At 37.2% G+C, this 27,510-nt stretch overlaps 4 protein-coding genes across 4 annotated transcripts; 2 read left to right on the top strand and 2 right to left on the bottom strand.

The window, feature by feature from the left end:
- Positions 1-3,250: 3,250 nt before the first annotated feature.
- Positions 3,251-6,860, top strand: LOC145204569 (adhesion G protein-coupled receptor E3-like). The gene is made up of 5 exons (XM_080077166.1): positions 3,251-3,749; positions 4,198-4,436; positions 4,768-4,999; positions 5,151-5,627; positions 5,766-6,860. Exons 1-5 carry the CDS (start codon positions 3,323-3,325, stop codon positions 5,990-5,992), a joined length of 1,602 nt encoding a protein of 533 aa, XP_079933292.1. The 5' UTR covers positions 3,251-3,322; the 3' UTR covers positions 5,993-6,860.
- Positions 6,861-13,884: 7,024 nt separating this feature from the next.
- LOC145204578 (G-protein coupled receptor GRL101-like) lies at positions 13,885-15,407 on the top strand. The gene has a single exon (XM_080077174.1). It carries the CDS (start codon positions 13,924-13,926, stop codon positions 15,286-15,288), a length of 1,365 nt encoding a protein of 454 aa, XP_079933300.1. The 5' UTR covers positions 13,885-13,923; the 3' UTR covers positions 15,289-15,407.
- A 582-nt stretch (positions 15,408-15,989) lies between these two features.
- On the bottom strand, positions 15,990-18,898 carry LOC145204599 (uncharacterized). Its single transcript, XM_080077192.1, has 4 exons — positions 18,690-18,898; positions 17,714-18,438; positions 16,892-17,646; positions 15,990-16,795 (listed from the first exon to the last, which is right to left on the bottom strand). The coding sequence occupies exons 2-3, from the start codon at positions 18,290-18,292 to the stop codon at positions 17,413-17,415; spliced, it is 813 nt and encodes a 270-aa protein (XP_079933318.1). The 5' UTR covers positions 18,293-18,438; positions 18,690-18,898; the 3' UTR covers positions 15,990-16,795; positions 16,892-17,412.
- Positions 18,899-19,085: 187 nt separating this feature from the next.
- On the bottom strand, positions 19,086-27,088 carry LOC145204511 (kelch-like protein 12). Its single transcript, XM_080077104.1, has 14 exons — positions 26,778-27,088; positions 26,318-26,438; positions 26,106-26,259; positions 24,416-24,633; positions 24,108-24,254; positions 23,347-23,446; positions 23,206-23,285; positions 22,348-22,546; positions 22,040-22,180; positions 21,895-21,984; positions 21,714-21,836; positions 21,220-21,391; positions 20,549-20,613; positions 19,086-20,245 (listed from the first exon to the last, which is right to left on the bottom strand). The coding sequence occupies exons 1-14, from the start codon at positions 26,840-26,842 to the stop codon at positions 20,175-20,177; spliced, it is 1,746 nt and encodes a 581-aa protein (XP_079933230.1). The 5' UTR covers positions 26,843-27,088; the 3' UTR covers positions 19,086-20,174.
- Positions 27,089-27,510: the final 422 nt, after the last annotated feature.

The following is a 27,510-nucleotide window of genomic DNA, read 5'->3' as shown; positions in this document are numbered from 1 at the left end:
TATATCGCGCCACACGACATGTCGCATGGCCACATTAAAGCGGGAGTTTAACCTTTACGGGAATTCGAAGTGTCTTGTAGCTGTGGGCTTGTTGTGTCGCAGTTTCATTCAATACAAAGGTCAGCCAACATTTGTGCTTGACCAAATAACACAAAAACGTGTGAGCATTTTTCGTCCTCTCTTGACAGTTGTCATTTTGTAAACCACACAAAGCAGAAAAAACAAGGACAGATTAATGGCACAGATCGTTTTAAACCAAATTTGAATTTTGCTCTGTGAAAAAATGTTTCCATTTTTACCAACCTTTGCCTGCATCAACAATTAGGTTTTAAAAAGTGACTATGCTACCACATACATATGCTAATACGTATCTTACAAGGAATGGTCAGTTAGTGTTAATTCAAAACGCTACTTGTTGTTCGATACATCATATTTGCTCGTATGTCGTTGCGCAACTATATACCGACATGACGCCATTCAGTATGCAACTGAGATTCCGTGGATCAAACAGAAACCAATGTACGCGTACAGTATAAACATGGCTCACCTTTCAACGTGCACTGCATCCTGCCATAATGCACGAAATACGGAGCTTGTTCCGTTCAAATTGCTCCATGCTAGCGCAAGAATAGATTGAGCTGGATGAAATGACATTTGTCTTTGTGTTAATCTGTTTTAGGCAACGTTATTTGCTCTTTGCGCACTGAATATTTGCGTCATAGCTTGTTATGTGGCGCAACGTGATTGGTGGATTAAGATTTAGGACCACGCCTCTGTTATCTGGTTCTTAAAAAAATATTTTAGTGATTGTCTAGAGTTTGGAAGAGTGTAACCTTAGTATTGTTACTTGTATATGTCCAGTAGGAGTATTACAGGTCAAACGGTTGAAATAATTTACACATGTTTAATTGTTCTAGATGATTATTGGTTAGTCGTGATTTGTCTCAGCCCTAAAAATACCCTTTAGATTAATTGCTCTAAAATTGTACGCTACTGGTTTGTATTAGTTTTTGTTCTTCGAAAACACAACGATTAGTTTGGGTTCGAATTAAACAGGTTTTCTAACAAGGATGAATCGATGCCTTTGGGTTTTAGGACTTGTCTTGTGGCTCTCAGTCGTCCATGTTGCCCAGGGTTTGTAGTTTGTCTATTTGGTAATATTATTTAGTTTTCCAACTTTACAGCCCAGTGTTGTTGTTCAGTTTTAATAAGGATATACGCTATACTAAAATAAAGCAAATTTGTTTCGTATAATGCTTATCAAAACAAACCAACGCGTTCAGATACTTCAAAACTTCAAACTCTGAATTTTTTTAAAAATATTTTAGACAGATTTAGAGACTCCACAATAGTATGTTGCAGTCGCTTAAGCGAGTTCCAACCTCTTATCATTAGTTGTAACGTTTTTGAGGTCAAACAAACAATGTGTTTGAGTATTTGTACATTTACAGGAAAACGCAGATGCCTGAGGAAAAATCGAGCGTCCATTGAAGAACCTAGCGCAAACTCGTCCGGAAATTTAAATCTGCTTGGTATGTAGTCAGTAAAGTAATACTTGAAAACACGTTTCATATTATCAATATATGTGTATCCTATTTTATTACATAGAGTATTTAAGCTGATTAGCTCAATTTGTTTGATAATAATAATCTTCTGCTTTAGCTTCAAGAAATTCAAAAAACGCCATCAAAATAGAGAAAGGTAAGCATAAAGGTTACAAAAATTAGTTATACCAGACGCGTAGGACAATTGTATAATTTGCAAAATTAAGACAAATTTCTCTCAAGAAACTGTCATACTGCCACCGTATACAAAACAATGTATTTCTTTGAATTTAAGGTAATTTTCGCCCGTGTTGCTACTCGTACGATGAAGGAAAATGCTACAACTCAACGATATATGGCCTAGGTAAATTACGAACTTGCTATGGTTGCTATAATTTGTGTTTTGCGTTTGGTTTTTGCGTAAGTCCTGACATTTTTTTAGCAGCCTAACACTTTAAAGTCCTAAACCCTGTTTGAATGGATAGGCCAAAATATTTAGGTCTTTTTTAACTTGCCTAGCATGTTTAGCAATTGACTGTCCAAAACACGAGTTTCGCTCAAAACCAGGTCTGACCAGATGGGTCAGTTGAGCTGCAATTTTAGATCGGACTTAAATCACGTATCACAGGAAACATCTCTTGCACCACCTGAAAACTTTCGGCGTACCACTAGTGGTAGAGTACCACACTTTAAGAACCACAAAGTTAAATGCTTACCTCAAACAAAAATTAAATTACAATTAGCAATGCTGTTATGCAGATGACAAATAAATATTAATAAAACTTTATCTCCCTGAACTAATAATTAATTTAAAATCAGGAAACGCGATTCCAATCTAATAGAGGTTTTTGTTTTAAAACGATTTGTGCAACAAGAATGACATTTTGTTAATGCGCCATTCGTTTTGCTATATTTTAATTGATAAAAGAGCAGCTTTCTACTTGTCACCTATTTTCATGTTTTCAGTCAACAACTTAGATGATTGTAATATAAAAGACATCGATGAATGGGAAAGTGTTAGCAGCGACTATCAATTCTTTCAAGTGATTAGCAAGATAAATTGGATAAAACGGTTGTCTTTTGGTATGTAATGTGAATAAGTCCTTTTCCATGTTGTATATAATTACTTACACCCAACAAATGTTATATGTTATTGAACGCTATTTCTAAACCTGTGCTAATAGCAACTACAGAACAGAAAACCAGTTTGACTTTGTTTCAGAAATCAAGTTTACAATCCATCCCTGCGGCGGTTTATGTAAGTTATTCTTAATTGCAAACGTTTTGTTGCATTTATCCACGCCTCCAGGCAAAAATCATGTATTAGCAAGACCATAACGTGCATTTGCTGAAAATCATTCAGTTGAATACCAAATTGTTTTTTCAATTAGTTAAATAAGAGTAAACGCTGAAAACTTTTCTCAAAATTCCAACTATAGCATCTAAATCAATCCCTTTTTGCAGTGGCTCCTTTAAACAGTTCAACCGTCAATAACCCAGAAGACAACATTCGTGGTGCAGGTATTTCTGATTAGGGTTTACTCGTTTTGTAAAGCACAAGCTTTTTTGAGAATTTGAGAATCTGGTGAAGGTTATAGTTCCTTATGCAAGTGTTGGCAAAACTAATTTTAAAGTTTACATATTAAATGTACAGTATATAAGTTACTACACAAAATCGATTATCATTGATGTTTAAAAGTTGACCAACGAATGTTGCAGAGGAACTACTGCAAAGCGAGTTTGTCCAACACAACTTCACCCAATCTAAATCCGAAGTGATGGAAAGAGTCAATAGATTTAGAAACATCACCTCCCAACTAGCCCTACAGTTTGCAAGCAGCGACACAACCAAACTGTCGGTTCCTGAAATCGCCAATGTTGACTTTGGACAAATCCCCGACGTCAATCACATCTTCACCTCTGAAGCTGATGGATCAACTCAGCTACTGGAATTCGGCAGAAGCGAGGGTCGGAAAAAGAGATCTACTTCAATTATCGTATTCGTTTTCACGCAGCTCATATTGGAGCTTAGCGAAATGCGTCCGTTTTACCTTTTTCGCGACACAACCAGCTCTTTCTGGCAAATTGCAAACCACACATCGATTCATCCCAGCACCGTGGCCCCATACCTTGACATTCAAGCGTATGACACCCTTAATGGATCACAAATCAGTGTGAACCTGACGTTTGCCGTAAACATGACAGGTAAGTTTTAAAGTTTTTGCTACAAATCACGTGAAGATCATCGATTAGCTTCGTAGCACAATTAACTGCTGTGGTCGTTAACGTCATGTGGAGTCATGTTACAAAATATCAGGACGCCCAGAACGGAAGTATTTGTCACAGCCAGTCAGTGTTGGGTACCTGCTATGTAAGAGAACATTCCCAGTAAAAACCTGACTTCATATTTATCAGTCTAAACGCAAACACAAATCACAAGCATAAACGAAACATCTCAGCTTTAACATTTTCACGATTTTGCATATGTGCATTTAAAGTGTTTAAATAAATATAATAATATGTTTGAAAAAAGGATATGCAAACCACATCCTAGAAAACAAAAAAACATATATGAACGGCAAGTTTCGCGTAACTAAACTTGGTCAATGTATGGTATTTGCTAGTACACCGACATTTTTGCTTTGCATTGCAGCTGACATGACATTGGTGGAAGAAGCACCAGAGAAGCTTTTCGACGTTTACAGATCGTGGTACAAGATCTCGTCGCTTCAGTTCATCTGTCTGCGTCTGAATTTTACAGGCGGCCGTTTCACACGCGATGGTTGCATGGGAAAGTCAGTTAACGGAGTGGTGTCGTGTTCGTGTGATCAACCTGGTTTCTTCACTGTGGCTCCACAAATCACTGCACAAGTCAGGCCTGATGGAATTAATGTAAGTTGTTTTGGTACATTTACCTTATTGCTGCATGTGCAATGTAAATTAATTACTCATGATTTAGTCTGTGAATGTTTCCTTAGTGCACAGATTGTTATACAGGCTGTTGATTGATCGGCGTTTATCGTAGCAAAGGTCATCAGTTTTTCATGGTGTCCCCAAACGGACATGGCCTTAGCTCCACTTTACAGTTCCTTTACATGCTCCACTTACATAATACAAAACCCATTTTTCAGAATACAAAACCCATTGCCAATAAAATGGGCAGAAATACCTGGCAAGAAGCTATACATCTAAACATATTGTAACCAGCTGCCACACTTTGCAGGCAATCTTCTATGGCGGATTGGTAGTAGGTCTCATTCTACTATTCGTCACATCGATGGCGCTTCTCAAATTCAGCGATAATGTGGAGTGTGACCGAATCGCAGTGCAAATAAGTGTGGTCTGTTCTCTTTTCCTTCTTCACTTCGTTCTCTTGTTCGAGGGACTGGCAATCAAGGGGAAACCGCAGTGTGAAGCGGTCACATTTATCTGTCATTACTTTATGATGACAACTGGTGAGTTGTAAATATTAGTTTGTGGATGATTCGTGGGGTATGAATTGCCTCCCTTATAGCTTGTCTCAACATGTTTGTCGCTTCTGGTATAGTCTACAACACAAGTCTGCAGAACAACAGTATGAAATATTTTTGTGGCTTTTTGTGTCAGGACTTCTTGCTTTCGCCGATGGAGCGACGATCCTCGCCAACTTGTTCCCTCGATCTCTTCGATTCAAACGTCAAAACCCGGGTCACCTCCTTCAAATTCAGCTCGCTATATGTTTGGGAATTCCCCTCATTATTGCTGGCATCACAATTGGCGTCGCGCTTCCACAGGTCGATTACATCTCGATGAGCGAGTACGGTTACGAGCGTTGCTGGATCAATCACAATTCCTTTGCCCTAGTTGCCGGAGTAACCGTTCCCATAGCAATCATCTTCATCGCTTGTTTCTTGCTGGCGATTCTCATCTTCGCCTTTGCCTCCAGTGCAAAGCAAATGTCATTGGATGCAGCTCGACAGGCAAACGTCTATGACGTCATGACAACTGATGACGTGGATATCGATCACGTCTTCCGGATGTTGGTGGAATACGTGATGACGTGCATTGCTCTGCTGGTGCCGTGGATCAAGTACTTCATACCAGGTTTGTGTGCCATAGTTGTACTTGTATGATATTATTCGTACTACTAATGATAGAAGAATAGTTTCTTGCTATTCTGCCTGTTTCTTGCACCAGTTTGGTTTAATTAAATTGTTTGACAAAGTTGTTGTTTTTTATCAGGAATTCACAACTTTGACGTCACATTTGCTGATATGTACGTCACAATGACGTTGATCGGTTTACAAGGAATCTTTGTCTTCATTATCTACGTCATCGTGAGTCCAGATGTGAGACGCGCGTTCTGCGGAAGTGGCACAAATTATTCTGAGCGATACCAGCTCTACTGGTACGGACCAGAGAGAGCCCCAGATCCTATACCTCTTGACACTTTAAGCGAGAACATTTAAAAGCCCATTTAATGATCATGATCTATTATAGCTCTGCTGTGAGTTTCAAAAACATCATTTTTGCAATCTAAATTTCTGAGCAAATCGGTTTGACAAAGACGTGATTACGCGTGTGATGACGACATGACAGATATTTGTGTGAAATACAAATCACTCACTGTCAGAGGAACAATAATTGCTTTTGTGTGATTTTGTTGTTTATGATATAAATTGGATATATTGTATGATTGTCGTTTGCACCCAGCTGATAACTTTTACATGTACATCGAAACTTGACGTGTCTTTTCTTTAAAGTAAATACAGTTAAAAATTAACTAAGACACCAAAATATGATTTTGTCTCACAAACCGCAATTATGTGAATTGTTGTGATTAAATGCACTTTGGTCTGTAGTTCTACGTTCCAACTATAAACTCCCATGCATGTTTTCCATGTCATGCAACAGCAATTGTAAAAATTTAAACTGATATTCTTCAGTGATGTTTTATGCTCGTGTTTTTTAGGCAATTCCATGCTCGCTTTGTTTCAGAAATATTCCTCCAGTAGAGTGGTCTTTGACATGCTTAGCGCTCGTAATCTTATAAGCTTACGCGAAAGTTCTTTGTACCCCGTATCAACAATGAACAACACGAGTAAATCAAACTATGGCAATGGGAGGAAATTCATAACAAATCAAAAAAACACCATTTTTGATACATTCCGAAGAAAAAAGTTGCTCGATAAATAGTTCAAAGCATAGATGCCTTTTTTATAAAATATTTCTACACAACAACTAAACTTGACACCCTCGTGCCTCTCTGCTTTGGTGTTTCGAGCTTTTAAGGAGGTACACGTACCATTTCTGAACATTAGTTAATAGTCATTCCTTTCGTCTCACTTTTTCCTTCTTACGTTCCAAATGTATTTTAGTCATTCATGTAATTTGCAATGTTTTGTTTGGTCTAAGTCTGGAAAGTTATATCAGTTTTGTTTTCTGTTTGGTTTCGAGCAACGACTTTTCAAACGTGTCTCAAGCAACCAAACATGGCTCTCGGAATTTTTTGGTTTCGGTAAACTTCTATGACACATACTAGCCAAGTTTGGGTAATCATTGAAAGCCAGTGCATTTAAGACAAGTTTTATTAAATCGCTTTGCATCTCTTTAAAATTTCTTGTGTCTTTTATTGTTGTTTTTGTTTTGTACGAAATATGTAAATAAACATGCATGTACTCAAGAGATTGGACGACTGATTTTAGGCGAAAAACCCCATTTAGAACCCTAAACTTTGAAAAACCTTATTGTGCCTACATACCTACTAATACTATGCGCTCTACGCCTATATCACTGCAAACCATCAAGATTTTGTAAAACACAAACAAATACAAGCGTAACAAAACATCGACGTTAGTCAGTTTCCGTATTGTTTTCGTCCAGTGTCGTGCAATGAGTAAAATAGCAGCCTGAAATTGCAACAAGATGTTCCAATTTAACGTCAGCTGGTCGTGACTTGACTGTAGACACGCCACAGATAAATTAAAACTATAAATTGAAACTCTAAAATAAAGTTTGAAGAAAAGGCCAAACAGTGTAATATTTAGCTTGTTTGTTGGTGACAACCATAATAGACAAGAAATAGTATATTCAGTAAAGTGTAATAGGTATTCATAGAAAGATGAGACCACCTTAGGCGGGGGTAATACAGTAAATTATTTTACAACTTTGACAATCTATTACTAAACAGGCCTTTTGCGCCGGTCTACTCTTTGCTGCATTTAGTTTGGTATGTCAAGGTTTAGGCTGTTTTTAACTTTTATTTTAAAGTGACTAACTATTTATCGAAATGTTGTGTTGTTTCAGATTGTCCTATAGCTTATCTGCCTTTCGTTGTTTGAGTTTTAACCATCAAAACAAATGCAAAGATTTTGTCGGTAGCAGTATATTGTACTGCTTATTTAGTCTTTACTTTGTTTTTATTTAGGAGGTGATTTGTGTTATTTCTAAAGGCTGGTATTGAGCTTATGTTTTTTTTTAACGTGCAGTTGATTTAGGCAACTAATCTGATATCTTTTTGGTCAGATTAAGTAACTTGAAAATGGAATATGTTTCTGTTTTTTTACTGGTTTTGGTGACATTATCCGCACCAACAGGTATATGCATGTTACAGAAAAGACAAACTATTTTTTTCTCCATGACGTATACAGTGTAGCTGCAGCGCGTTTAGGCATGATCTACAAATTGTGCCCAGCTGCCCTTCACGTTTTGCGCTCCATAACGTTTCAACGTTGCGCAGCTATTTCCGACTTAATGTTTATTTTAGTGCAATTGTATCGCTATGTGCTCCTTCATAAATATAAAAGCGAAATAAACTTAAAACAATTGGCCCCTGACCAATGCTAAAATCCTATCTGTGACCCAAGTTTGTAACACTAGCCGTATATGATTTTATTTCAGCTGTTGAGAGCAAGTCGTGGAGGTTACTTGCTTCCGATGGTTGTAGAGCAGAAGATGGCTTCTTTAAATGCAAAACGCTCAAACAATGCATAAAAAGAGAAAGAGTAAGACAATCGATCTCAGATTGTACAGATGGAAGTGACGAAAAAATTGGTGAGCCAATTAGTTGAAATATTAACCGTTTAAAAAGAAATAATTTTGAAATTAGCAAAGACCCAATCTTTTGATTCTTAAAAGCCAGGATGTTCCTTGCTTTAATGTGATCAAAATTATTCAAGCAACATAGCAAAACAGGAAATTATTAGGTTTTGGGGGAAAATATTGCTTCCGAAATTAACTGACTTTAAAGGGAGAGAATAGGTCACTAGGTCATGGTGAGTGGTTTTATTTTTGACCTAACCCTCTTTTCCAAAAGCAAGAAAACTTTATACGGCCTTGCTCCAACTTAGTGGTACCTAAATGACTTACACAGTGAAAGTATTTATTCGATGTGTATCCTACACATTAATTGACCTTCCATATATACAGCTGGATTTATTTCAGAGCATTATGCTCTGTGCTGTTCACGTAAAATTACAAACCAGCTACCAAAACTTCTAAAGTGAAGCATCATATTTTTTTCCTTAAACTTAAGTCCGTCATTTACGGTAAAGTCCTTAAGTCCTTCATTTACGGTAAACTGTGCCTCAGAACCGCTCGCGTGCTCTGATGATGAAGTTCGATGTCGAGTGACAAAGCGTTGTGTGTTGAGGCAAGACATGAATACAATACTTGGCTGTGTGCTCCACGACACAATCACGCTTCCTTGTCGGTTCAATGGTAAGCTTAATTTACTTGGTTTGATAAGATGTTTTTTTTTTCTTTCCAGCCGATTTTAATACACGCATGTGCACAATTTGCTCGAAACACAAGTAGACGGGCAAGTATCTTTGCAAAAACGTTTTAGTTTTAATGATTTAAGGATTGTCAAAATGTTATAGTACTTACTTAAAATACAATATCCCTGTTTTCGTCAGGACGGAACCATCTTACTTACTAAAAGATTTACTGCTCTTTTTACTGGGCAATATCTTGAGAAGCGCACAAAAGAGTTGTTGTTTTTTATCAAATATCTAATTGACATTTATTGTTGAAAAGAGTTTTTCAAAATAAGAAAATCTGCTACACAATTTTACATTTTTTTGCTCTTTTTAGCATGTTAGAGAACGACTAGAGAACATTCTAGAAACGTTGTCCAATTTGCGAAATTTCGGCACTGTTTGAAGCACAATTAAGCTGTGGGAATCAGCTCAGAATTTGAGCAAAGTATTTTTAACCTACATCATCCGTCCACGTGGTTTGTTTTGCAACTCATGTTCTATACATGACATGAAAAATTTTCCAAAGCAAAGACTCTTGGGGCGTGTTTCGAAACACGTTTAATGTTCCAGCGAAACTGGGAGAGGTCGGGAAACTGCAAAACGTGACGTTCGTAAACTAAAAGCGCTGTTTAACATACACAGTGACGCAAAATGGTTGCAAAATAATTAAGTAATGTGTATGCAAATTGTTAATATTTGGACTCATCTAAAATTATGCATAGTATACGTATTTAGAGTTTATATCATGATGTGTGTAGCTTCATTTCTCGTTGTCACTATTAAATATACTTACAGCGCAGAGTTGTAAAGGTTGGAGTTTCAGTTTGAACAAAACGGGCTTGAAACGGGCCTGGCCACAGTTGTTTTGCACTTTTATTTGAGAAACATATCTTTCGGATCTGTTTCGGGATTTATAACACTTTCGGTTCTGTTTTGTCCTTTCGGTTTCGGGTCCTGCTTTGAGGTCCGCTTACAGCTCTGTTACTGTGAGTGGACATCCATTTGTCAAATTATTGTTGCCTATAGGTCAACCACTTGATTAATTCACAAACAGAAATATGTTTGAATACATAGGCTCACGTATTTTAATGTGCAGTAGGGCATTATGTCAACATCAAATTTACATCGTTACACAGAAACTAAAAGAATTTAAGCGAGATGTCTAACTTATTCGAAACAAGTTGCATTTATTCAAGTGTGACTTCTAAACTTTAAAGGTCCAATTTATATTTCCAGAATACGAATGCGTTAAAAGCAAGAAGTGCATTCCACGTTGGATGGTGTTGGACGGGAATGAAGACTGTGGCACGATGTTGATACCTGATAAGAGTGACGAGACAATAGGACTTTCTAACTGCTTGAGATCAGAGTTCACTTGCGGCCTGACAACCAATCACAGGGCGAGATGCATACCACGTGACTGGGTGATGGATGGACATCGAGATTGCAAGGACGGGAGTGACGAAGGACGAACTCTCGTGAGTTGTCACAATGACACTGAGTTTCGATGCGAGTCAAATGGGAGATGCTTGCCAAGATATCGAGTATTAGATGGATATAACGATTGCCCCAATGCTTCTGATGAAAAGCAAGCTCTTAAATGCATTCCAGGTAAAGAGTTCCAATGCCTCGACAATGGTCGTTGTATTCCTCGCTCGTGGCGAGGCAACACAATGGTAAACTGCAAAGACGGAAGTGACGAAGTTCCGTTGACAAAGAACGACACTTGTACGGAGGGAGAGTTCCGTTGCAACAACAGCAAGCGATGCATTCCCGACCCCTTGTTGTGCGACGGCATGGATCACTGCGGTGACTGTAGCGACGAGATTGAGAGCTGCAGAGAACCCAGGATGTTCCGTTGTCCCAGTCAACCAGAAAAATGTATCCATCGATCCCGTTCATGCGACACCTTCACAGATTGCATCAACAACACCGATGACATCAACAGTTTGACGGGTTTTAAATGCGCGCGAAATCACGTGACCGCGAAGCGTTATTGCGTCATACCGCAATGGATGCTGCGCGACAACTACGCGAATTGCGACGACGATTCAGATTTGTGTTTCATTGTTAACGGCACATCGACGTGCTCGACGTGCCTCGACGGGAAAACGGTAATCGCGAGTCGGCAGTTGTGCGACGGGGTTCTCGATTGCCCGAACTTTTCGGACGAATGTCTGTGCCTAGGTGGAAGGGCATCTAAGGCTATTAGTGAGTTCTGCAGTAACGTGTGCTACGCATACAACGAAGCTTGCAATCGCTGCAAACGCAAACAAGTGTGGTGTCCAATGGACAACAAGTGCATAAACTCTAGTCAAGTTTGCGATGGAAAATCGGATTGTCCTTTGTCAAACTTAGACGAGAAACTTTGCACGTTACCAACTGCAGTACAAGAAACCGCCAAGATACTGGATTTTAAGTGCGAACCATTGCATCCTTTACTCAAATCCTTTGTTCCTCTGTCAAGAATTGATTCGTTTGCTGGACATTTTGCGCCAGATAAAGCAAAGAGGTAATCCCAGTTTTCTGTTGTTTTTGTCCATATGACGCACACTACAACCATTTACACCTGCGCTTAGTAATATACAAATAGAAGGGTACTGATTAATCAATTTGAGTAATGACACATTGTTAAAGGGATCCCTACTATTTAAAGATGTAACCTACAGCGAATCTGTAGTATCAAGACCGTAGATGAGACCGTAACTCTACAAGCGATCAATACAGGTCTTGACGAAACAGCCCATCATATCTATAAACCAAACGTTATTTGAGACATAGAAACTGTCATGTGCAGTTAAAACACATTTTTCAGCTGCGATGGAATTACGGAATGTTTGAATATGGAGGACGAATGCAGCCCTCAAGCTGGATGTGAACATCGACCTTCTGTTTGTGACCGCATTCCTCTGAGAAATGTAGGTTGACGATCCTAGTCCTAACTTTTCAACGAAATTTTACTAGCAACCATTTTTGATTTGTTTGCTGTCTTTGTAACCAGTTTTTTTGATAAACCTGATTTGAGCCTCTGTTTCTAGAGTGAGTTGCAACCCAAAAGACCGAAATTGGGCCCCAAAACGAATAAAAAATATCCCTAAAAATTAGATTCACTACTAAAGTGAAATTACGACACAAATGTGACTGAACCGTTTCACTTAAACCGACGTGAAAACCCTGCTTTGAACCAAGCTGTTCTGCAAGCAAACTTGAAGGGCACTTGCTCGTGTTTTTATGAGCAGTTCAAGTCTACTGCGCGATCATCATACTCCAAAGTGCAAAACTAATGAGGATCATAAATAACTACGAGATGATTCATACAGATTGTTGTTTAACGAAAGTGGCTAAAAATATGTTCATAACTGTGGGTTAATTTGACATAATTTCGGGGGCAATAAAAGTCAGCGAAATGAGGGTACAGGTAATAACTTTAATTGAGGAAATCTTCAAAGTAATGAACTCGAGAGAAAAATTGAGTACATGAGCTGTAACGAATTCCTATATTGTGGTCACAGCCTTTGTAACACTGTGCGATATTCGAACTTTGTAGCATGACTTTCCCTCTGAGTTTTTCGGGAGGTCGGGGTCATTCAAGGTGAAAGCTCGGCGGTGCAAAGGTGTCATCAACTTTGCCTTCGGAAAGTCGATCTGCAACGGTGTTAAAGAATGTGATGACGGCGCCGATGAGCTCGATTGCGGAGACCGAAGGTTCGAATGCGATGCTGGAACGACAAATTGGCCAACGGGTACGTTCTATCCTAGTATTAGATTACCGTTTCTGAACTGAGATCGAAGGGGGTGCATTGCATGGGCCAAGACTTAAGAACCTAAACAGTGGCAGCCACCAATCGACAATAGCAAAAAAACATACAAACTTCAACACTTTAAGTAGTAAAAACGGCAACGTTGTTAATGTTAATTGGTAAGTGTTGTTGTTAAGTGTAGTTTTTGTAACTGCACTTTGTGATCCAATTCTTTTTTGTCCCTGTGTAATGCATAGAATTCTACATTTTATTGGTGAACATGGCTATGGATTTTGAAGGGTACTTTAAATCAGGGGTCGGCAACCTTTTTTGCACTGCTGACCGTTTTTGAAAGTGAAATTTTATCGCAGACCGGTCTTAAAAAGAACTACAAATATTTAGCAATAAAAACGCTCAAATTAGTTTATCATCCCCGGGATACATAGGCAAAATGCTTTATAGCCTTTAACCTGAAAAATTATACGGACCGGTAACGATCTCCTCGCGGACCATTACCGGGCCGAGGACTGGCGGTTGCCAACCACTGCAAGGTTTGAATCCACTGGGTTAGATGAGGCCATACAATATTTTATTAATAGTTCAGACATTTGTCAGCATGTTTCAATTTATTTTTCGTCTTTTCACAACCCTAATAGCTAATTACAGCAATCTCTTTAATGGTGGTAAGGCTATTTCCTAAACCAATTACCTTTGACCCGAGTCCATATACGGAACATTTTTCTTGTTGCCAAATTTGACTTCAGCAGTTCAAGGTAGCAATTTCATAGCGATAAAACGTCTTTCGAGTTATTGAAATTTAATGAATAAAAACTTTTAAATATTTTTCTAGGTATGAAACGAGTGGTAAACATCGCATTGACAAAACGTTGCGATGGCAACATGCCAACCGACTGCGTCGATCAATCAGATGAGAAGAACTGCAACGAATCGACGCATTTCTATTGCGAAAACGGTGATCCGCTGTTTGTAAACGCCAGTCAAGTTCTGGACGGAAAACAAGATTGTTCAGATTTCTCCGACGAATGTCCAAAGAATGTAACTTTTGAAGGCGGAATCTCGTCCCGCGAGGATTTGATCAAATCCCAGTTTCTTCAGGTTTTAATTTGGTTCATGATGCACTTTGCCATAATTGGAAACATCTCAGTTGCCGGTTTAACCCTTGCCAAGATCTTTAAGCGGCGAAATCCTACGAAACGTCGTTCAAAGGTGGCTGTGGTCAATGATCTTCTAATTCTTAACCTTTCTGCTGCCGATTTTCTCATGGGCATTGTGCTCTTAACGATAGCCTACAAGTCTGTCGAGTTCAAGGGCAAATACTGTTTGGTGGACAAGCCATGGCGTACTAGTGTCACCTGTGCAGCTGTTGGAGTGATGACCGTTCTTTCCAGTCAAGCATCAGTTCTTACTCTAGTAGTCATCACATCATATCGCCTCTTTGGTGTTCTGCGCCCCATCGACAGCCAGTACATTAGGTTGAGAGTGTTGGGTGCATGGATAGCAGCAGTTTGGACGGTTTCTTTAATAATAGCGTTGATTCCCTTGGCGCCAGCCCTCGCCAACTCTATGGTAAACAAGGCTTGGATTTCGGCAAGTGCATTCGTGCCAACTGACATCATTCACCTCTCCGATCTTCAGCAATACACTCCTCGTGTGGCGGGCTTAAGCAATGCAGCGAATGCGGTAAACTTGCCTGGCAACTGGTACAACATTGAGAATTACTTAAAATCGAATTTTCCTAATGTGAGTCTGGATGTAAAAGGATATTTTGGTTACTACTCAGAAAGCGGCGTCTGTATTCCGCGTTTATATCGGATCAGCGTAATGCACAACGACTTAAATTGGATGACCTCATTAGTAATCACGTTCAACTTTGTAGCGCTGCTTTACATCATAGCGGCCTACGTCACGATCTACAGACGTTCTACAGCGAACAAAGTTTCGGGGACGTCATCACAAGATCATCGAAAAGCACAAGCCATGTACAGGAAGATCACATTTCTTATTACATCCGACATGATATGTTGGTTTCCAATCTGCGTCATGACCTTCCTTAGCATGGCCAAGGTTATCTTGCCCCCAGAAGCCTACGCGGTGTCCGCAATCGTCCTTCTTCCGATCAACAGTTCACTCAATCCAATTATCTACACCAATCCATTCCCACTTTTGTGGCGAGCTATCAATAAAGGTTACCAGCGAATTAGAAAAACGTGGCAATCTACATCAAGCCCAGGTCCACCCTCCTAGTCTTCAAACGGAGCACATCAAACAACCAAGAAATGAAGCCTATAATCCGTACAAGAATACCACTATCGTTAAAGCCATCATGGTTCATCACTGAGCTTGAAAGCTTCTTATTCACAAAATAAAATCCAAAACAGTTTGGTTTAAGCAGTTTCGTTTTTGGACAGATGCAAAACAAAAAACTTGAGCCCCAATATGTTATTTTCAATAATACTTACGCGTGATCGGTAAACCAAAGAGTTTAGATTCAAATAACTCATAACCAACTTAATAAGTTATAACGCTATTAGATAAGTTTTCAGTATTTTGTTCTTCCTGTTTCTGTAGTGATTTGAGTATTGTTTATGAAGTCGTTACCCAATCAACTCTGCCTTGTGATTCGTACATTACGTAATATTACTTTACGAGGGTAGAAGTAGTAATGTTGGTAACATGATGTCATTCAGATCATATAAAAGTTGCAGTAACACATTTATTATTAACTGCCATACCTATTTTTAAAATGCTGTACCCACATTTTGATTTTGTTGTAAGTTTTTTCGGCATAGTTCACAAAGATTTCACGTTCATAGGAGGACATGGCAGTAAGCAAAACTTTGTTTGCAGAATGCAAGATAAATATAACAACCTTTAAGATAACTTATATATTACAATTTGAACGATGACACTTTGTCATAAATTTGTAACTAAAGTTTATTGTACGCGTGTCTGAAACCAAAAAAGTGAATTGTTTATCTAGGGGGAATACCCTCTTTCACGCCAGCAAGAACAAAAATATATTTCAGACAACAATGCAATAAGTTATATCAGGTGAAACGCATTCGTAAAGTCCGTATTTATTTTGTTCCTGTATTGTCATTTTGTGTACAAAAGTATGTATTTTGAACATAACTCGCCAGTATAGGCCCCTTTGTGATTGTAATTAAAGTTGTGTCTGTTTGAAATAAACAATCAAATCCGACAGGATCATATACGTAAACCGACCCGTTTTACTTGCGTATATATAATATATCGGTACAGTGGTTCTTGAAACAAATTGTCAAAAAACGTAAGATTTTAAAAATGTAATGTGGTAACATGAGAGGTGAAAAGGTTGATTACCTTTCTACCGTCGATTAAAGGAAGATCGGAAAGAGGAACTACCCATGTTTCGGAGTGACATGGGAAAATATTAAAGTAGAAATTATACATCAAAATACAGGTAACAGCTAATGACATTAGGTGAAGGCGGCTATAAGAGACAGATGCAATACCGCGCACAACTGATAATGAATGTAGATGACAACAGTAAGGAAATACAACAGCTTTAATAAATACAGTCTTTAAACCCATTTCAACCTTTTTTCCTGCGACTCAGTCTAGATATCAGCATAACATTTACACGGCAGAATTTCCTGTCTGATGTCGTCATCCATGACGCAGTACAACAGGAATAAGACGATTCCCTGCGATCCGTGTACCAAACTGTGGATGTACATGAGCACCTAGTTCGAAACCTCGTTCCCAAATCCTGAAAGAGAAATTTTGGTTGTTTAAATCTAACCTGAATTGCATGTATCGCGACGCAAGCAGTTTTGGTTATAAAGTTTACAAACAAGAATATCACCTGTTAAGAAAGCCAAAACCCAAGTTCCGCCGAGCATTAGAAAGAGTAAGATGAAAGACTTTGCTGCTGTAAACGCGTCTCTTGTCCCTGGATATTTTCTTCTGTTCCGCAACCTCTTCGAATTCAGCATCACATCTGTCGTTTTAAGGATGATCAAGAAGTTTGCTAAGAGGACGAGAGCAAGAGGAGAGACGACCGTGGAGTAGAAGATCCAGGCGCCAAACCAGCATCTGTTGTATTTTGGAACCTCTATAAATTCGTTACATTGTTCGTACAATGGTTGGGGCTTCATGTAGATACCGAGAGAAAACCCCACAGTCATGGATATTCCCACTATAGCAGCGGGAATCGTCCAACCAATAATCATGAAGATTCTAAGACGTTTTGACGGCCACTGGGCTCAGAACTCAACTGGAAACGAAGTTCCCATGAACAGGCGAATTCCATCCATTAGGAACCACATTCCTGAGACAAACAAAATTATGTCTCAACGTATTCATTATTTGCAAAACTCATGTAACTTATCTACCTGAACACAGCAAAACATATTGGTTGGCTGCAGTGTGAATCACGCATGGAATCTCATGCATCACGGCAAGGTCATGTGATATGTTGACAGCGTGGAAAAGCAGAAGAGCCATTGACAAGCTGATTTGAACCGGAACCCGATCTCCGCTGTGTTTTGACTTGTAGAGGATTATTATGGTGGCGACCAGAAATATGATAGACATTGATTCAGTGGTGTAAGATGTGACCTAAAACAATATAGGCCTATCGGTTAAGCGTATTAGGCGATTATAACTTTGTAATTAAACGCTCTACCTTGGCGCCCCTTGGTATTTTGGTGGATCGGACAGCAAGTAGAACGGTGAAAAGAGTGAGATGGTTGCACTTGCAAGTGACGTTGCCTGTTACGTCATCAGTTATTGTGACGCAACCGCCATCGGAGTACTTTCGTTCAACTCTATCGCAGTAGAGACAGATTGGCTCGAGTTGGTTAATAATCAAGTTTGCATTTTGTAATGTATCCGCTTTGATTAACATGCATACTTTTTCGGGTGATGTTGGTGGTATAAAGAAGCTTGCGTTTCCTGATAGCTGATCACCCTTTTTGTCGGCAGTTGATCGTTTGCGCGGTGCGCGCAGGAGGCTCTCTGAGTCCCAACCAGCAATGACGATATAAGTTGTGTTCAATGTAGCTACGTATTGAGTTTTGGCCAAAGACCAGGCTTCAACCGGTTGAGTCTGGGCGGTTACTGTTGTGTTTATCTTAAAGACAAAAAGTCCAATCACGAGTCGTCTAACCCCTTTTGTTTGTAGCGTGAAATCCATGTGAGTTGATCCAAGTTGTAGGTTTGAATTGTATTCACTTTTATGATGGTTGACCATTTCGACGTACATTTGAGCGGTCCCGTGATCTTCTTACACAATTTGCGGCCCTGCAATTTTCTTTGACACTTTCTCGAACAATCTTTCCACATTTTCTAAACTCGTTCCATTCGCAGGGTCCATTTGTGATGCTGCCATAACAGAAGAAGTCGCATGCCCTAAAACAACAAAAGCTTTCTGAGATTCTAACAAACAGATGTTTGCATTTGTAATATAGACATAATTATCACATGCATGCGAAATTTTTCATCGTTACTTCACATGTGATTATGATGAACAGCCAATGCGTTAGCCTAAACAGAGTGATTTTTATCGGTCGGAGAGGTAAACAAATCGTTTCGGTACATTAGTGTTAACATTATATTTTAATCACTTGTCTGGTAATTTAAACAGCAACAACGTTACTTACTGGTTTCGTTCTTGAGCGTTGCATTGATTTTAAAGTTACGATCGAATTTGTAACCGTGAACGAGTTTGACGATAAAGAAACACCAGATAGGTCGGAAACCCATCTTCCTCGGTTCATCGTCATTACAGCAATCACTTTTAAAAACAAGTCTCGCAACTATTTTCTGACACCAAAAAACCGGCATCATTTTAATAGCTTTAAATGATGCCTGTTTTCTGGTGTCAGAAAATAGTTGCGTTTTTAAACGCCTATTGTGCTTTTAATAACAAAATGCACAAAAGGCGTTGACAAACATATCACTGCTGCGTCTTTCTACAAGCTGTCCGACTTGAAGAACAATATCTGCATAAAAAAAACTTATGGCAAACTAAGTGCTGTTAAAAAGCACATAACCAGCAAAGGCGTGGTCAGTCTATTTGCAACCGACAAATAAAAATGAGTCACATATAGCACCTTATAAAACAACTAAACTGCGTGGAAACGGCAAGAAACGCTTTGTTGGTGCTAGCGAAAACCTCTATTTGTCATACCAGGAGGAAGAAATTAGTAACCATATTTCTTGCACTGTGACAGGATGCAGACGGCACTAAGAGTTTACACACGTAAATGCATCGTTAAAACCTTCTTATTCATCAGGTTTCGATTATTATAAAGTGCGACTATGTATATTACTTTAGGTCAGAAAACCGGTCATCGTTTAGTTATGGAATTCGCGGTTGGAAAAGAAACAAGAATTAGCACCAACAACAAAGCCAAAGTCAACCTTGTCTGCTACATAGTATTCTATTCAACCAAGTTCTGTAGAAGGCTGAAATCGTATAGATTAATATATTAATATCTTCTTGTTATATTAAAGATCAGGGTGCAATTGTATCTAAGTTAGATATTCACCATGTTTGACAATTCAACATATTATTTTACAAACAATATGGTTTTTGTCTTCTTCTTAGACACACCAACAGTTTTGGATTGTGATAATAACGCATTCAACCGTTTCCCGCCCATTAAGCAAACACATAAACAAATAATACACTTCCAGCTCTGGCTAAACGTAATCCAGAAGCTACAGACTAAGATTATTTTTGGGGATTGAGAAGAAAACTCATCTTTAGGTAAAATTTCGCTAAAGGATTTTATGTCTGTGCATGAAGTGCCGGGCCATTTCTGGCCCTGAAAAGTCGTTGTGGGTAAGCATAAATAGCAATGTAGCAGAGTGTAAGAATACGTTTTTTGACGGTGCAGGTAATAAGATTGCGATATAAAATAAAATCAGTAAAATCGTTGGCGACAGTGTGAAATTATAAAACAGCTGCAAACATAGCAAATTGGGCCAAAAAGCTGCAAAAATATGCAATGCACAAAGCGGTGGAAAAACAAGATTATGAACAACAAAAACCTGGAAATTATTCCAGTAAAACATTGCACCACTACGAATACATGACTTCGTTTTTTTACATTTAAGTGACTTTGAAAACTTCTTATGGCTTAAAACAACTTCAACAACTTTGACCCTCTGGTAGCTGTTTGAAGGTTGCAAGTGTGCTTTCTACGGTTTCCTGTTTGTGAAAAAAACATGTGAAAAGTTGTGAAAACAAATTAATAATTTATACAAAAAGCATCGTAAAAACTTTTATCATCTCACAAATATTCTAGACATTACACAAATGCACTTTAGATATTACAAAAGTTATCAGCTATCCAATCCTGAACCTAACCATAGCTGTGCAACATCAAACTTTTTTCTCTTCAAAATGCATGAATACCCAAGAGTGAATTGGTTAAAAAAGTTGGGCTTATATCTCAAAGTAGGACCAATAAGTTTTCAAAATATCTTTTGTAATAAACTTTACAGTTGTCACCTATTGTAATTTCCCTTTTCCATTTTGATGCAGTGCAATCAAAACAATGAAGATCATCAGTGCTTCTGTTAAAAGTAAAACTTGTAGTGTTTGATTTCAGAATAAAAACAAAACTGGATTTCCAGTTTTCAATACCACACATAGAATAAATTTTTAAATAATGTCAGAATTTTTAAAACAAATTAAACAGATTGTAGACGGTACCATTTTGGGGTGTCAATTAGTCCAAAAGCCCCACCAGTTACTAGTTAATATTCCTTAAAAAATAGGTCAATTTTTAAATACTGCCTAAATGGGATGAACTATTGTAGATATGGTAGAATATTGGTAGATTATACCATTGTCGAAAGTAAATTTTTATACCATTGTAGAAAGACAAACATGATGGGCTATTTGAAAAAAACATTTTGCAATAGCATGTTTTACAAATCACACTCGAATTAAACCAATTGTATGCAATTTACTTGCTGTCTCTACTTTAAGCGTTTATGCAAAAAAAACTTTTTTGTCGTATCCAGCATGATAAAGTGTTGAGAAACATTTTAGTTTTGGGGACTAGTTGGAAAAGCACAGGAACAAAAGCCAGACATGATCATGAAACATTTTACCTTACAGATCTACGTAGCCCAAACCAATCAAACATTAATCCCTTATATTAACATTGTACTTACCCTCCAAGAACAAGCATTTGATCAGCTCCAATCAACACACAGGATGTTTTTCCTAGATGTAATGGAATTTGTTGTTGTACAATTGTCCACGGAATATTGTTGTTGTTGATAATGTTTGTCGTGTCAAGAACCTCAATTGAGTTTATAGGCTGGTTGGTTTGGTTAATACCAGCTTAAAGCAAAATTAAATTCTTGGTTTGGTCAAAAATTCACAGAACCTTAAAGATCAATAACAGCAAATAACTTTGCAATTTGCATTTAACACAAAAACAGGATATCTGATCTACACACAGAATAAACTATGTTTGTAGGAGACAAGATCTGTGTTTTACCAGTAGCAGCGCAGGGTACACATGCAACCCATTTTTTTATTATGAAGGCTTATTTATTATGAATGTTTACTTCCAGTTGTCTTTGTTTTATAATATACATCTATCGTTTTTTTCGTTTTAGGACAATAAACAGCAGAAGACCAACAACAACTCACAACTGACCACAAACAAATATTTTGCTTCCAAGCACACAAGTTCCAAATGAGTGTCTTCCATGATTTAAATTGTTACCATCGAACCTTTGCCCATTTTTTATGTTTATTCGTGTTGTAATAACTTGAACAACTGTTAATAAAAAACAAGTAGAGGAAAGAGACACATAGGAATTTAGCTAGTGCACAACCTGCATTTTGGTTTACACCATGGCGTTGTTGATTGTAGTGTGAAACTTGAGTTGGCTGTGTAAATACTCCTCCAATTGTATAAATATTGTCTGACAAAATAAGGATTTTTGAGTTTTTGTAAAAAAGGTAAACAGTTATATTTACCTCCAACTGCAACTGAGGCAGCATGTGTCCGTTGATAATTTGAATGTTTTTGTTGATCTCCTACACATCTTCCACTATTAAACTTCTCAGTTTGATTCACATAAGCTCCATTTGACTCACCACAAAACACATAAATATCATCTGCAAAATTTTGTTCAAAAAAAAGTTTTCTAATTGCAACAAAACGCTAAAAACATCTCATAAACCAGAGCCACTACAAAACAACAGATTGAGTGAACTACAAACAGAAGAAAAAAAGAAATTAATCTGTTTTATTCAAATAAATAAATATGTATATCAAAGGTCACCTTGTATTGACACAGCACTTGCATTTGCTCTAGCAAAGTTCATGTTTCCCTCATTTTTCCAATTTTTACCATCAAATGAAATTATTGAAGTTGTAGCAACAATATTGTTTGGATTGGGATATCCACCAAAGAAAAACAGTTTGTCACCATGAAGCACCACAGCACTTGCATGACTGACATGCATTGATGGCTGAGTTATCTATGAAAGAACTAGAAGGGTGGCTTAGCACATTCTGTCGTTGTGTTTACACTATAACCTATTTTAAAACATTATTATATTTCCTATGCCTATTTTCTATTGGGTCCCATATTAGCCCTCATCTCTTATAACCTTAGTTGTTTCTGCAGGCAGAAACTCATGGGTCCCCACACATGCAAAGTTTAAAATAATGCATTTCAAGAGATAACCATGAGAAAGTCAGGTGTTGTAAGGTAAAACACAGTGATCAGCACTGGTCATAAATAATAACACATAGAGTACAAACTGTATAAATCGGATTAACCCTAGATATTGTTTGAAGTATATCCTATTTACCAGTCTTTTTTGATAGAGTAAGTAGTGGCATAATGGGATAAAAGACTTAAAATAGTATGTTCAATAAACTTTGCCAATTTCATATCATTAAGACTTTTTTTAATTCACTTATTTTAGAGGACTAGTAGGGTGAAATTGGGCTACAAGGTTAAACACAACAAGCAGCTCCTATGAATGGTCCAAATTGTCCAAACGTCTTCAGGGAAGGGGACCCATAAAAACAATGACTTAGTTAACCATCTTGCATTAATGTTTAGTAAAATTCATTTTTCTTAAATGCTAACATTTTTGAGCTACAAAACATTTCATGTGGTTTTGCTTACATTTTCCTTCGTTGTTGATTCTCCCATGGATATACTTTCAACTGAATTTCTTGGTGTCAACAAAAATGTAGTCTGTTTACCTTTATGCAAACAAAAACTTTAAAGTAAAAAAGGAATTTGTGTCAGAAACACATCTGTTACCTTGACGTTTGGGTTGTTTTTTAATTTCTTCTGGTTTTATGTGAAAATGCATCACATCATCAATAAGATCACGACAATCTTGGTTTCTCTTTACAAGGGGCTAAGCAAATGAAATTGTTTTTAATTTTGAGAAACTTGTGAGATGGATATTAGAATGTTAAGAATACTTTTGATAATTTTTTGTATAACACACTTTTTATCATCGGTTATTACTAGTGACGTACCGAATTGGCTAAATTTTGGTTTGGCCAAAACCTAATATTATGCAGGTTTTGCCAAATAAATTCAACCGATTTATTTATGATGTCATGCAAAGTTGTATGCTATGTATTTGACATGAAAATATAAGTTTATTTACCAGAGAATCAGTGCAGAATAGTTGTGTTTCTTCCATATTTTAGTTCCGTAGGGCTTAACATTGTCTTAAGCATGATTGTTAACCTGACAATGAATTACTGACTTTTTTGTCCACAGTGGTAAAAAAGATAATATATAATTGACGCTATTTTAGTCAAAGTGTAGTTTGAAAGATTGTGTGCTACCTTACTAAGAAGAAAACACGTTAATTTGTGTTCAGAAAAGATTCGGTTTCAGTAAAATCGCAGTAAATATTGGCCGAAACCTAATCTTTACAAAAATGGCTGATTCGCCCATATCATTTCGGCAAACCAAATATTCGGCACATCTCTAGCTATTACCCTACAAAGCATACTAATAAAACAGAAAACTAAACAAGCAAAAAGTTTTCAAAAGACACCCACATCATTTCTCAAAGTATTAAGCAGATATTCCACAGAAACATATTGAAGTCGAATCAACTTAAAAAGTGACCCAAACTTTTCTTGTCTACTTGACAAATCTGCTTTAATCCAATTTAACAAACAAGAAGCAAGTTCATCCTCGGATGCCTGAAACATGACCAGTATTTTTAGGTTATTTTACTGCTAACTACATTGGAGAAACAATTTATGTTTTTATGTATACATTAATATGAGCATTCATTTGTTGATAAACATTATGTAAAGTGGCACTTTCAGTACACAAAATATTTACATTAAAAAATATTTACATTAATTTCATCCATCAATAAATAGTTCCACAAATCTTTTAACGAAATCTCAACAAATTTTTCCTGAGATGAAACAACTCCAAAATTTTCCACAATACATTCCTCAACTTTTTCCTCAAATTCATGTAGCGAAAACAATTGACTTGTCTCTCTCAAGGGAAGAGCATTTATTGGATCCAATGTCTCAGCCAGAAAATCATTGATAATCTTAAGCAAACCTAAATATAAAATTGGAAAGTTCACATGTTTACACAATACAGGTGGGCTTATAGTTTTGAGTCAAAATGTTTTATTTTTATTTAATGTTTGCCATTACCATCCCGGAAACTATATATTTCTAATTATATATACTGCCTCCTATTAAGGTTGTCCATATTCAGCATTTCTCATCTTTAAAATAATTGTACAATTGTCACCAAATTATATAATGCAAGCCATTAAATTCGGTACTATTAGTTGACCATTATCATTTTTATGTTTTGGAATATGTCCCGTCACTACAAGTAACGCATTTTACAAAATTCAACCCAAACTGTGAAACTTCTTGTTTAGGTTTAAGTATTAAATATATATATATATAATGTAACATTACACAGGTGCATCAATGATTCTCAACTGTAATTTTTGTAGAAGATGACCTTGTGGCAATGTAGACAATATCAGGAAAACCCACATTTTACTTCATGCAACAAAGCATTTAGCATTACATACAAAAAGTAGATTTTTGCAAGTTTATTTTATTTATTTCTATAAGTTCGAAATTCTAATATATGTAACCTTAACTGAAAACTAAAAATGCTGGCTTAACATTGTTAACATACAACTGCACAGCATTGTAATACTACATACACTATCCAGTATTATGGTAACAATGTGAAAAGACAACCATTTAAAGCAGTGATCTTTTCTGTGATGGCATACCACTTTAAGTTTACAAAATGTCATTGTGAACCACCTGTTCTTGAGAAAGATTTTTTTTTAATTTTTTAATTTTACACTAATACGCAATCTGTAAGTGCGTGTTTTAAATGCGTATTTTGCACTTGCAGTACATTTTGCATCCTCTATACCAGGGTTCACCAAACTTTTTTCACTGCGGGCCAGATAAGTTTAATACTGATTCGTGCGGGCTGCATTATTTACATGCCCTAGCGCCGTCTTTCCAAACTTAGCACGCAATTTTTTAGGTGCGCCAAGATATGGTCTTTCTATAATCTCATTCAAAAACTGGTCATGTGAACATTGAACTGTATAATTAGTCTTATCTTACGAGCAATGCTTGTATATTACGGCACAAGTGACTATAGAGGGCAATTGTTTGCGCACAATTAACACTTGTAGTCTTACCTGTGACGTAACAAACTGGCTTTGGATAAATCCTGGACGTTATAATCCTATGAAACTTGGTAATATCAATTCTAAATATCCCCACAGAAAAACTTTTGTAAGGAGTAGATTAACTTTTAATGTTACAAAGTTATTGATACAACTTGGCAACCTAAAAAATGTGGTCGCGGGCCAGATGAAATGACCTCGTGGGCCGGATCCGGCCCGCGGGCCGTAGTTTGGTGACCCCTGCTCTATACGAAAGAGAACAGATCATAATGTAGTACAACAGTTTCCTAGTCAAAGTTTTTAAGAAGTTATTCAAGGTCTTTATGATCTAATAACAAACCATTAACAAACCCACTTTCCACAAGAAGTAGTGATGCTGTTTTCATAATGTCATTTACATCCTCAACAGTCAACCTGATTTGGCCAGTGTAGATGAAATCAAGCACTTGATCAACAGCTTCTGCACTTACTTCATGCAACTTTACAATTTTAGAATATTTCTCCTTCATCTGTCAAAGAAATCTAAATCATCTTTTCAAAGGAACTAAATGAAACTTTGCTACTAACATTAGTGGTGAACATGGTCTTAAAGTAATCACTGCTTGAAGCAAGAACAATTCTATGGGCTGGAAAAGTTCGTTTTCCAACTTGAATATCAACATCGCAAAGTAGTTTCTCTTCTCTTCCCCTTGAAAAGTTTTGTTGTTAAATAAGTAACACAACAATCGCATAAAGAGCTGACAATATTTTCCTCATTAGACACATGCCATTGTTGAAGTCAATTGTTCAACTTAGATTATAAGATATTGATTTAAAAGCTAAAGGAAATACTTTTCTATTTTAGGCTTTTTATGTTTTAGCAACATGTTGAAACGTTTTTCATAATTACTGTCATCAAGCATTTACTTGATATGTAATAATTTAAAAACAGTATTTTTTTACTCTAATCAAAACTTAATTATTACAAAAATATGTACATGCTACAGCATCACTTTACACACAAAAATAATCATAGCAAAACACTTACAGTTGAATTTTAGATCGAAAACTTTCACCATAATTTTCACAGGAAAATACATTTTCATCAGACATGGTTGCACTGCTGTGTGGAATGTGGAAATCAGAAACGGTAAATGTGCAAACAACACTCCATTCAAGGAATTAGTAACTGAACAACTAGTTTGCTGTGTAAACGAAGTCTCCACTCCGGGGTTTACCCTGTACAAACAATCCATCTATCGTTTTGTTCAAGAAATCGAACGGGAACTAGGTTCAAGCCCGCGAATTGGTTTGAGCTTTTTTTTTCTTAAACCCGAACCCTGCCAAACCGAACTGTAAATTGTATTTCCTTAAAAACTCAAACCGGAAACAAACCAGTAAATTATTTCAGAACAACGTAGGCTATTGAAGAATATACAAATTAAGTGTCGCGCAGGGCACGGTCAAAATTCTTTAGGAATTTGATAAGATCGTGTAGAATCTACACTGTAGATGATGGCTTGAATTTCAAATTACAATTAAACAAAAAAGGATTTAAACTAGTGATGCACCGAACCCGCCAAAAAAGGTTCGGGCCGAAACCGAATATTCGGCCATGAGGCCGAATAATTTCGGCCGAATCAGACCGAACCTAAAATCCCCGTTTTTTGGATGGTTTCAACTAAACCTTGTGTTGTTGATGCGAGTGAACTCAATTTTGACAAACTAAAATCACTTTCACACTGGGTAATCTTTGCTAAACATCTAATATTTTGCAGACA

Source organism: Phallusia mammillata, chromosome 1, assembly GCF_965637545.1.
Source record: "Phallusia mammillata chromosome 1, kaPhaMamm4.hap1.1, whole genome shotgun sequence".
In the NCBI taxonomy this organism is placed as follows: domain Eukaryota; kingdom Metazoa; phylum Chordata; class Ascidiacea; order Phlebobranchia; family Ascidiidae; genus Phallusia; species Phallusia mammillata.
This window is presented reverse-complemented; position numbering and strand designations above follow the sequence as displayed.

What these genes read in the sequence shown, in the direction of transcription:
- LOC145204569 (XM_080077166.1), top strand. Translation starts at nt 3,323, where the DNA reads ATGGAAAGAGTCAATAGATTTAGAAACATCACCTCCCAACTAGCCCTA. An exon ending in TCAGGCCTGATGGAATTAAT is followed by an intron (nt 4,437 to 4,767) that starts GTAAGTTGTTTT and finishes CACACTTTGCAG; the next exon opens with GCAATCTTCTATGGCGGATT. An exon ending in TTACTTTATGATGACAACTG is followed by an intron (nt 5,000 to 5,150) that starts GTGAGTTGTAAA and finishes TTTTTGTGTCAG; the next exon opens with GACTTCTTGCTTTCGCCGAT.
- LOC145204578 (XM_080077174.1), top strand. Translation starts at nt 13,924, where the DNA reads ATGCCAACCGACTGCGTCGATCAATCAGATGAGAAGAACTGCAACGAA.
- LOC145204599 (XM_080077192.1), bottom strand. Translation starts at nt 18,292, where the DNA reads ATGTACGTCGAAATGGTCAACCATCATAAAAGTGAATACAATTCAAAC. An exon ending in AAATACCAAGGGGCGCCAAG is followed by an intron (nt 17,647 to 17,713) that starts GTAGAGCGTTTA and finishes ATATTGTTTTAG; the next exon opens with GTCACATCTTACACCACTGA.
- LOC145204511 (XM_080077104.1), bottom strand. Translation starts at nt 26,842, where the DNA reads ATGTCTGATGAAAATGTATTTTCCTGTGAAAATTATGGTGAAAGTTTT. An exon ending in TTTCGATCTAAAATTCAACT is followed by an intron (nt 26,439 to 26,777) that starts GTAAGTGTTTTG and finishes AAACTTTTCAAG; the next exon opens with GGGAAGAGAAGAGAAACTAC. An exon ending in CAAATGCTTGTTCTTGGAGG is followed by an intron (nt 20,614 to 21,219) that starts GTAAGTACAATG and finishes TACTTTTAACAG; the next exon opens with AAGCACTGATGATCTTCATT.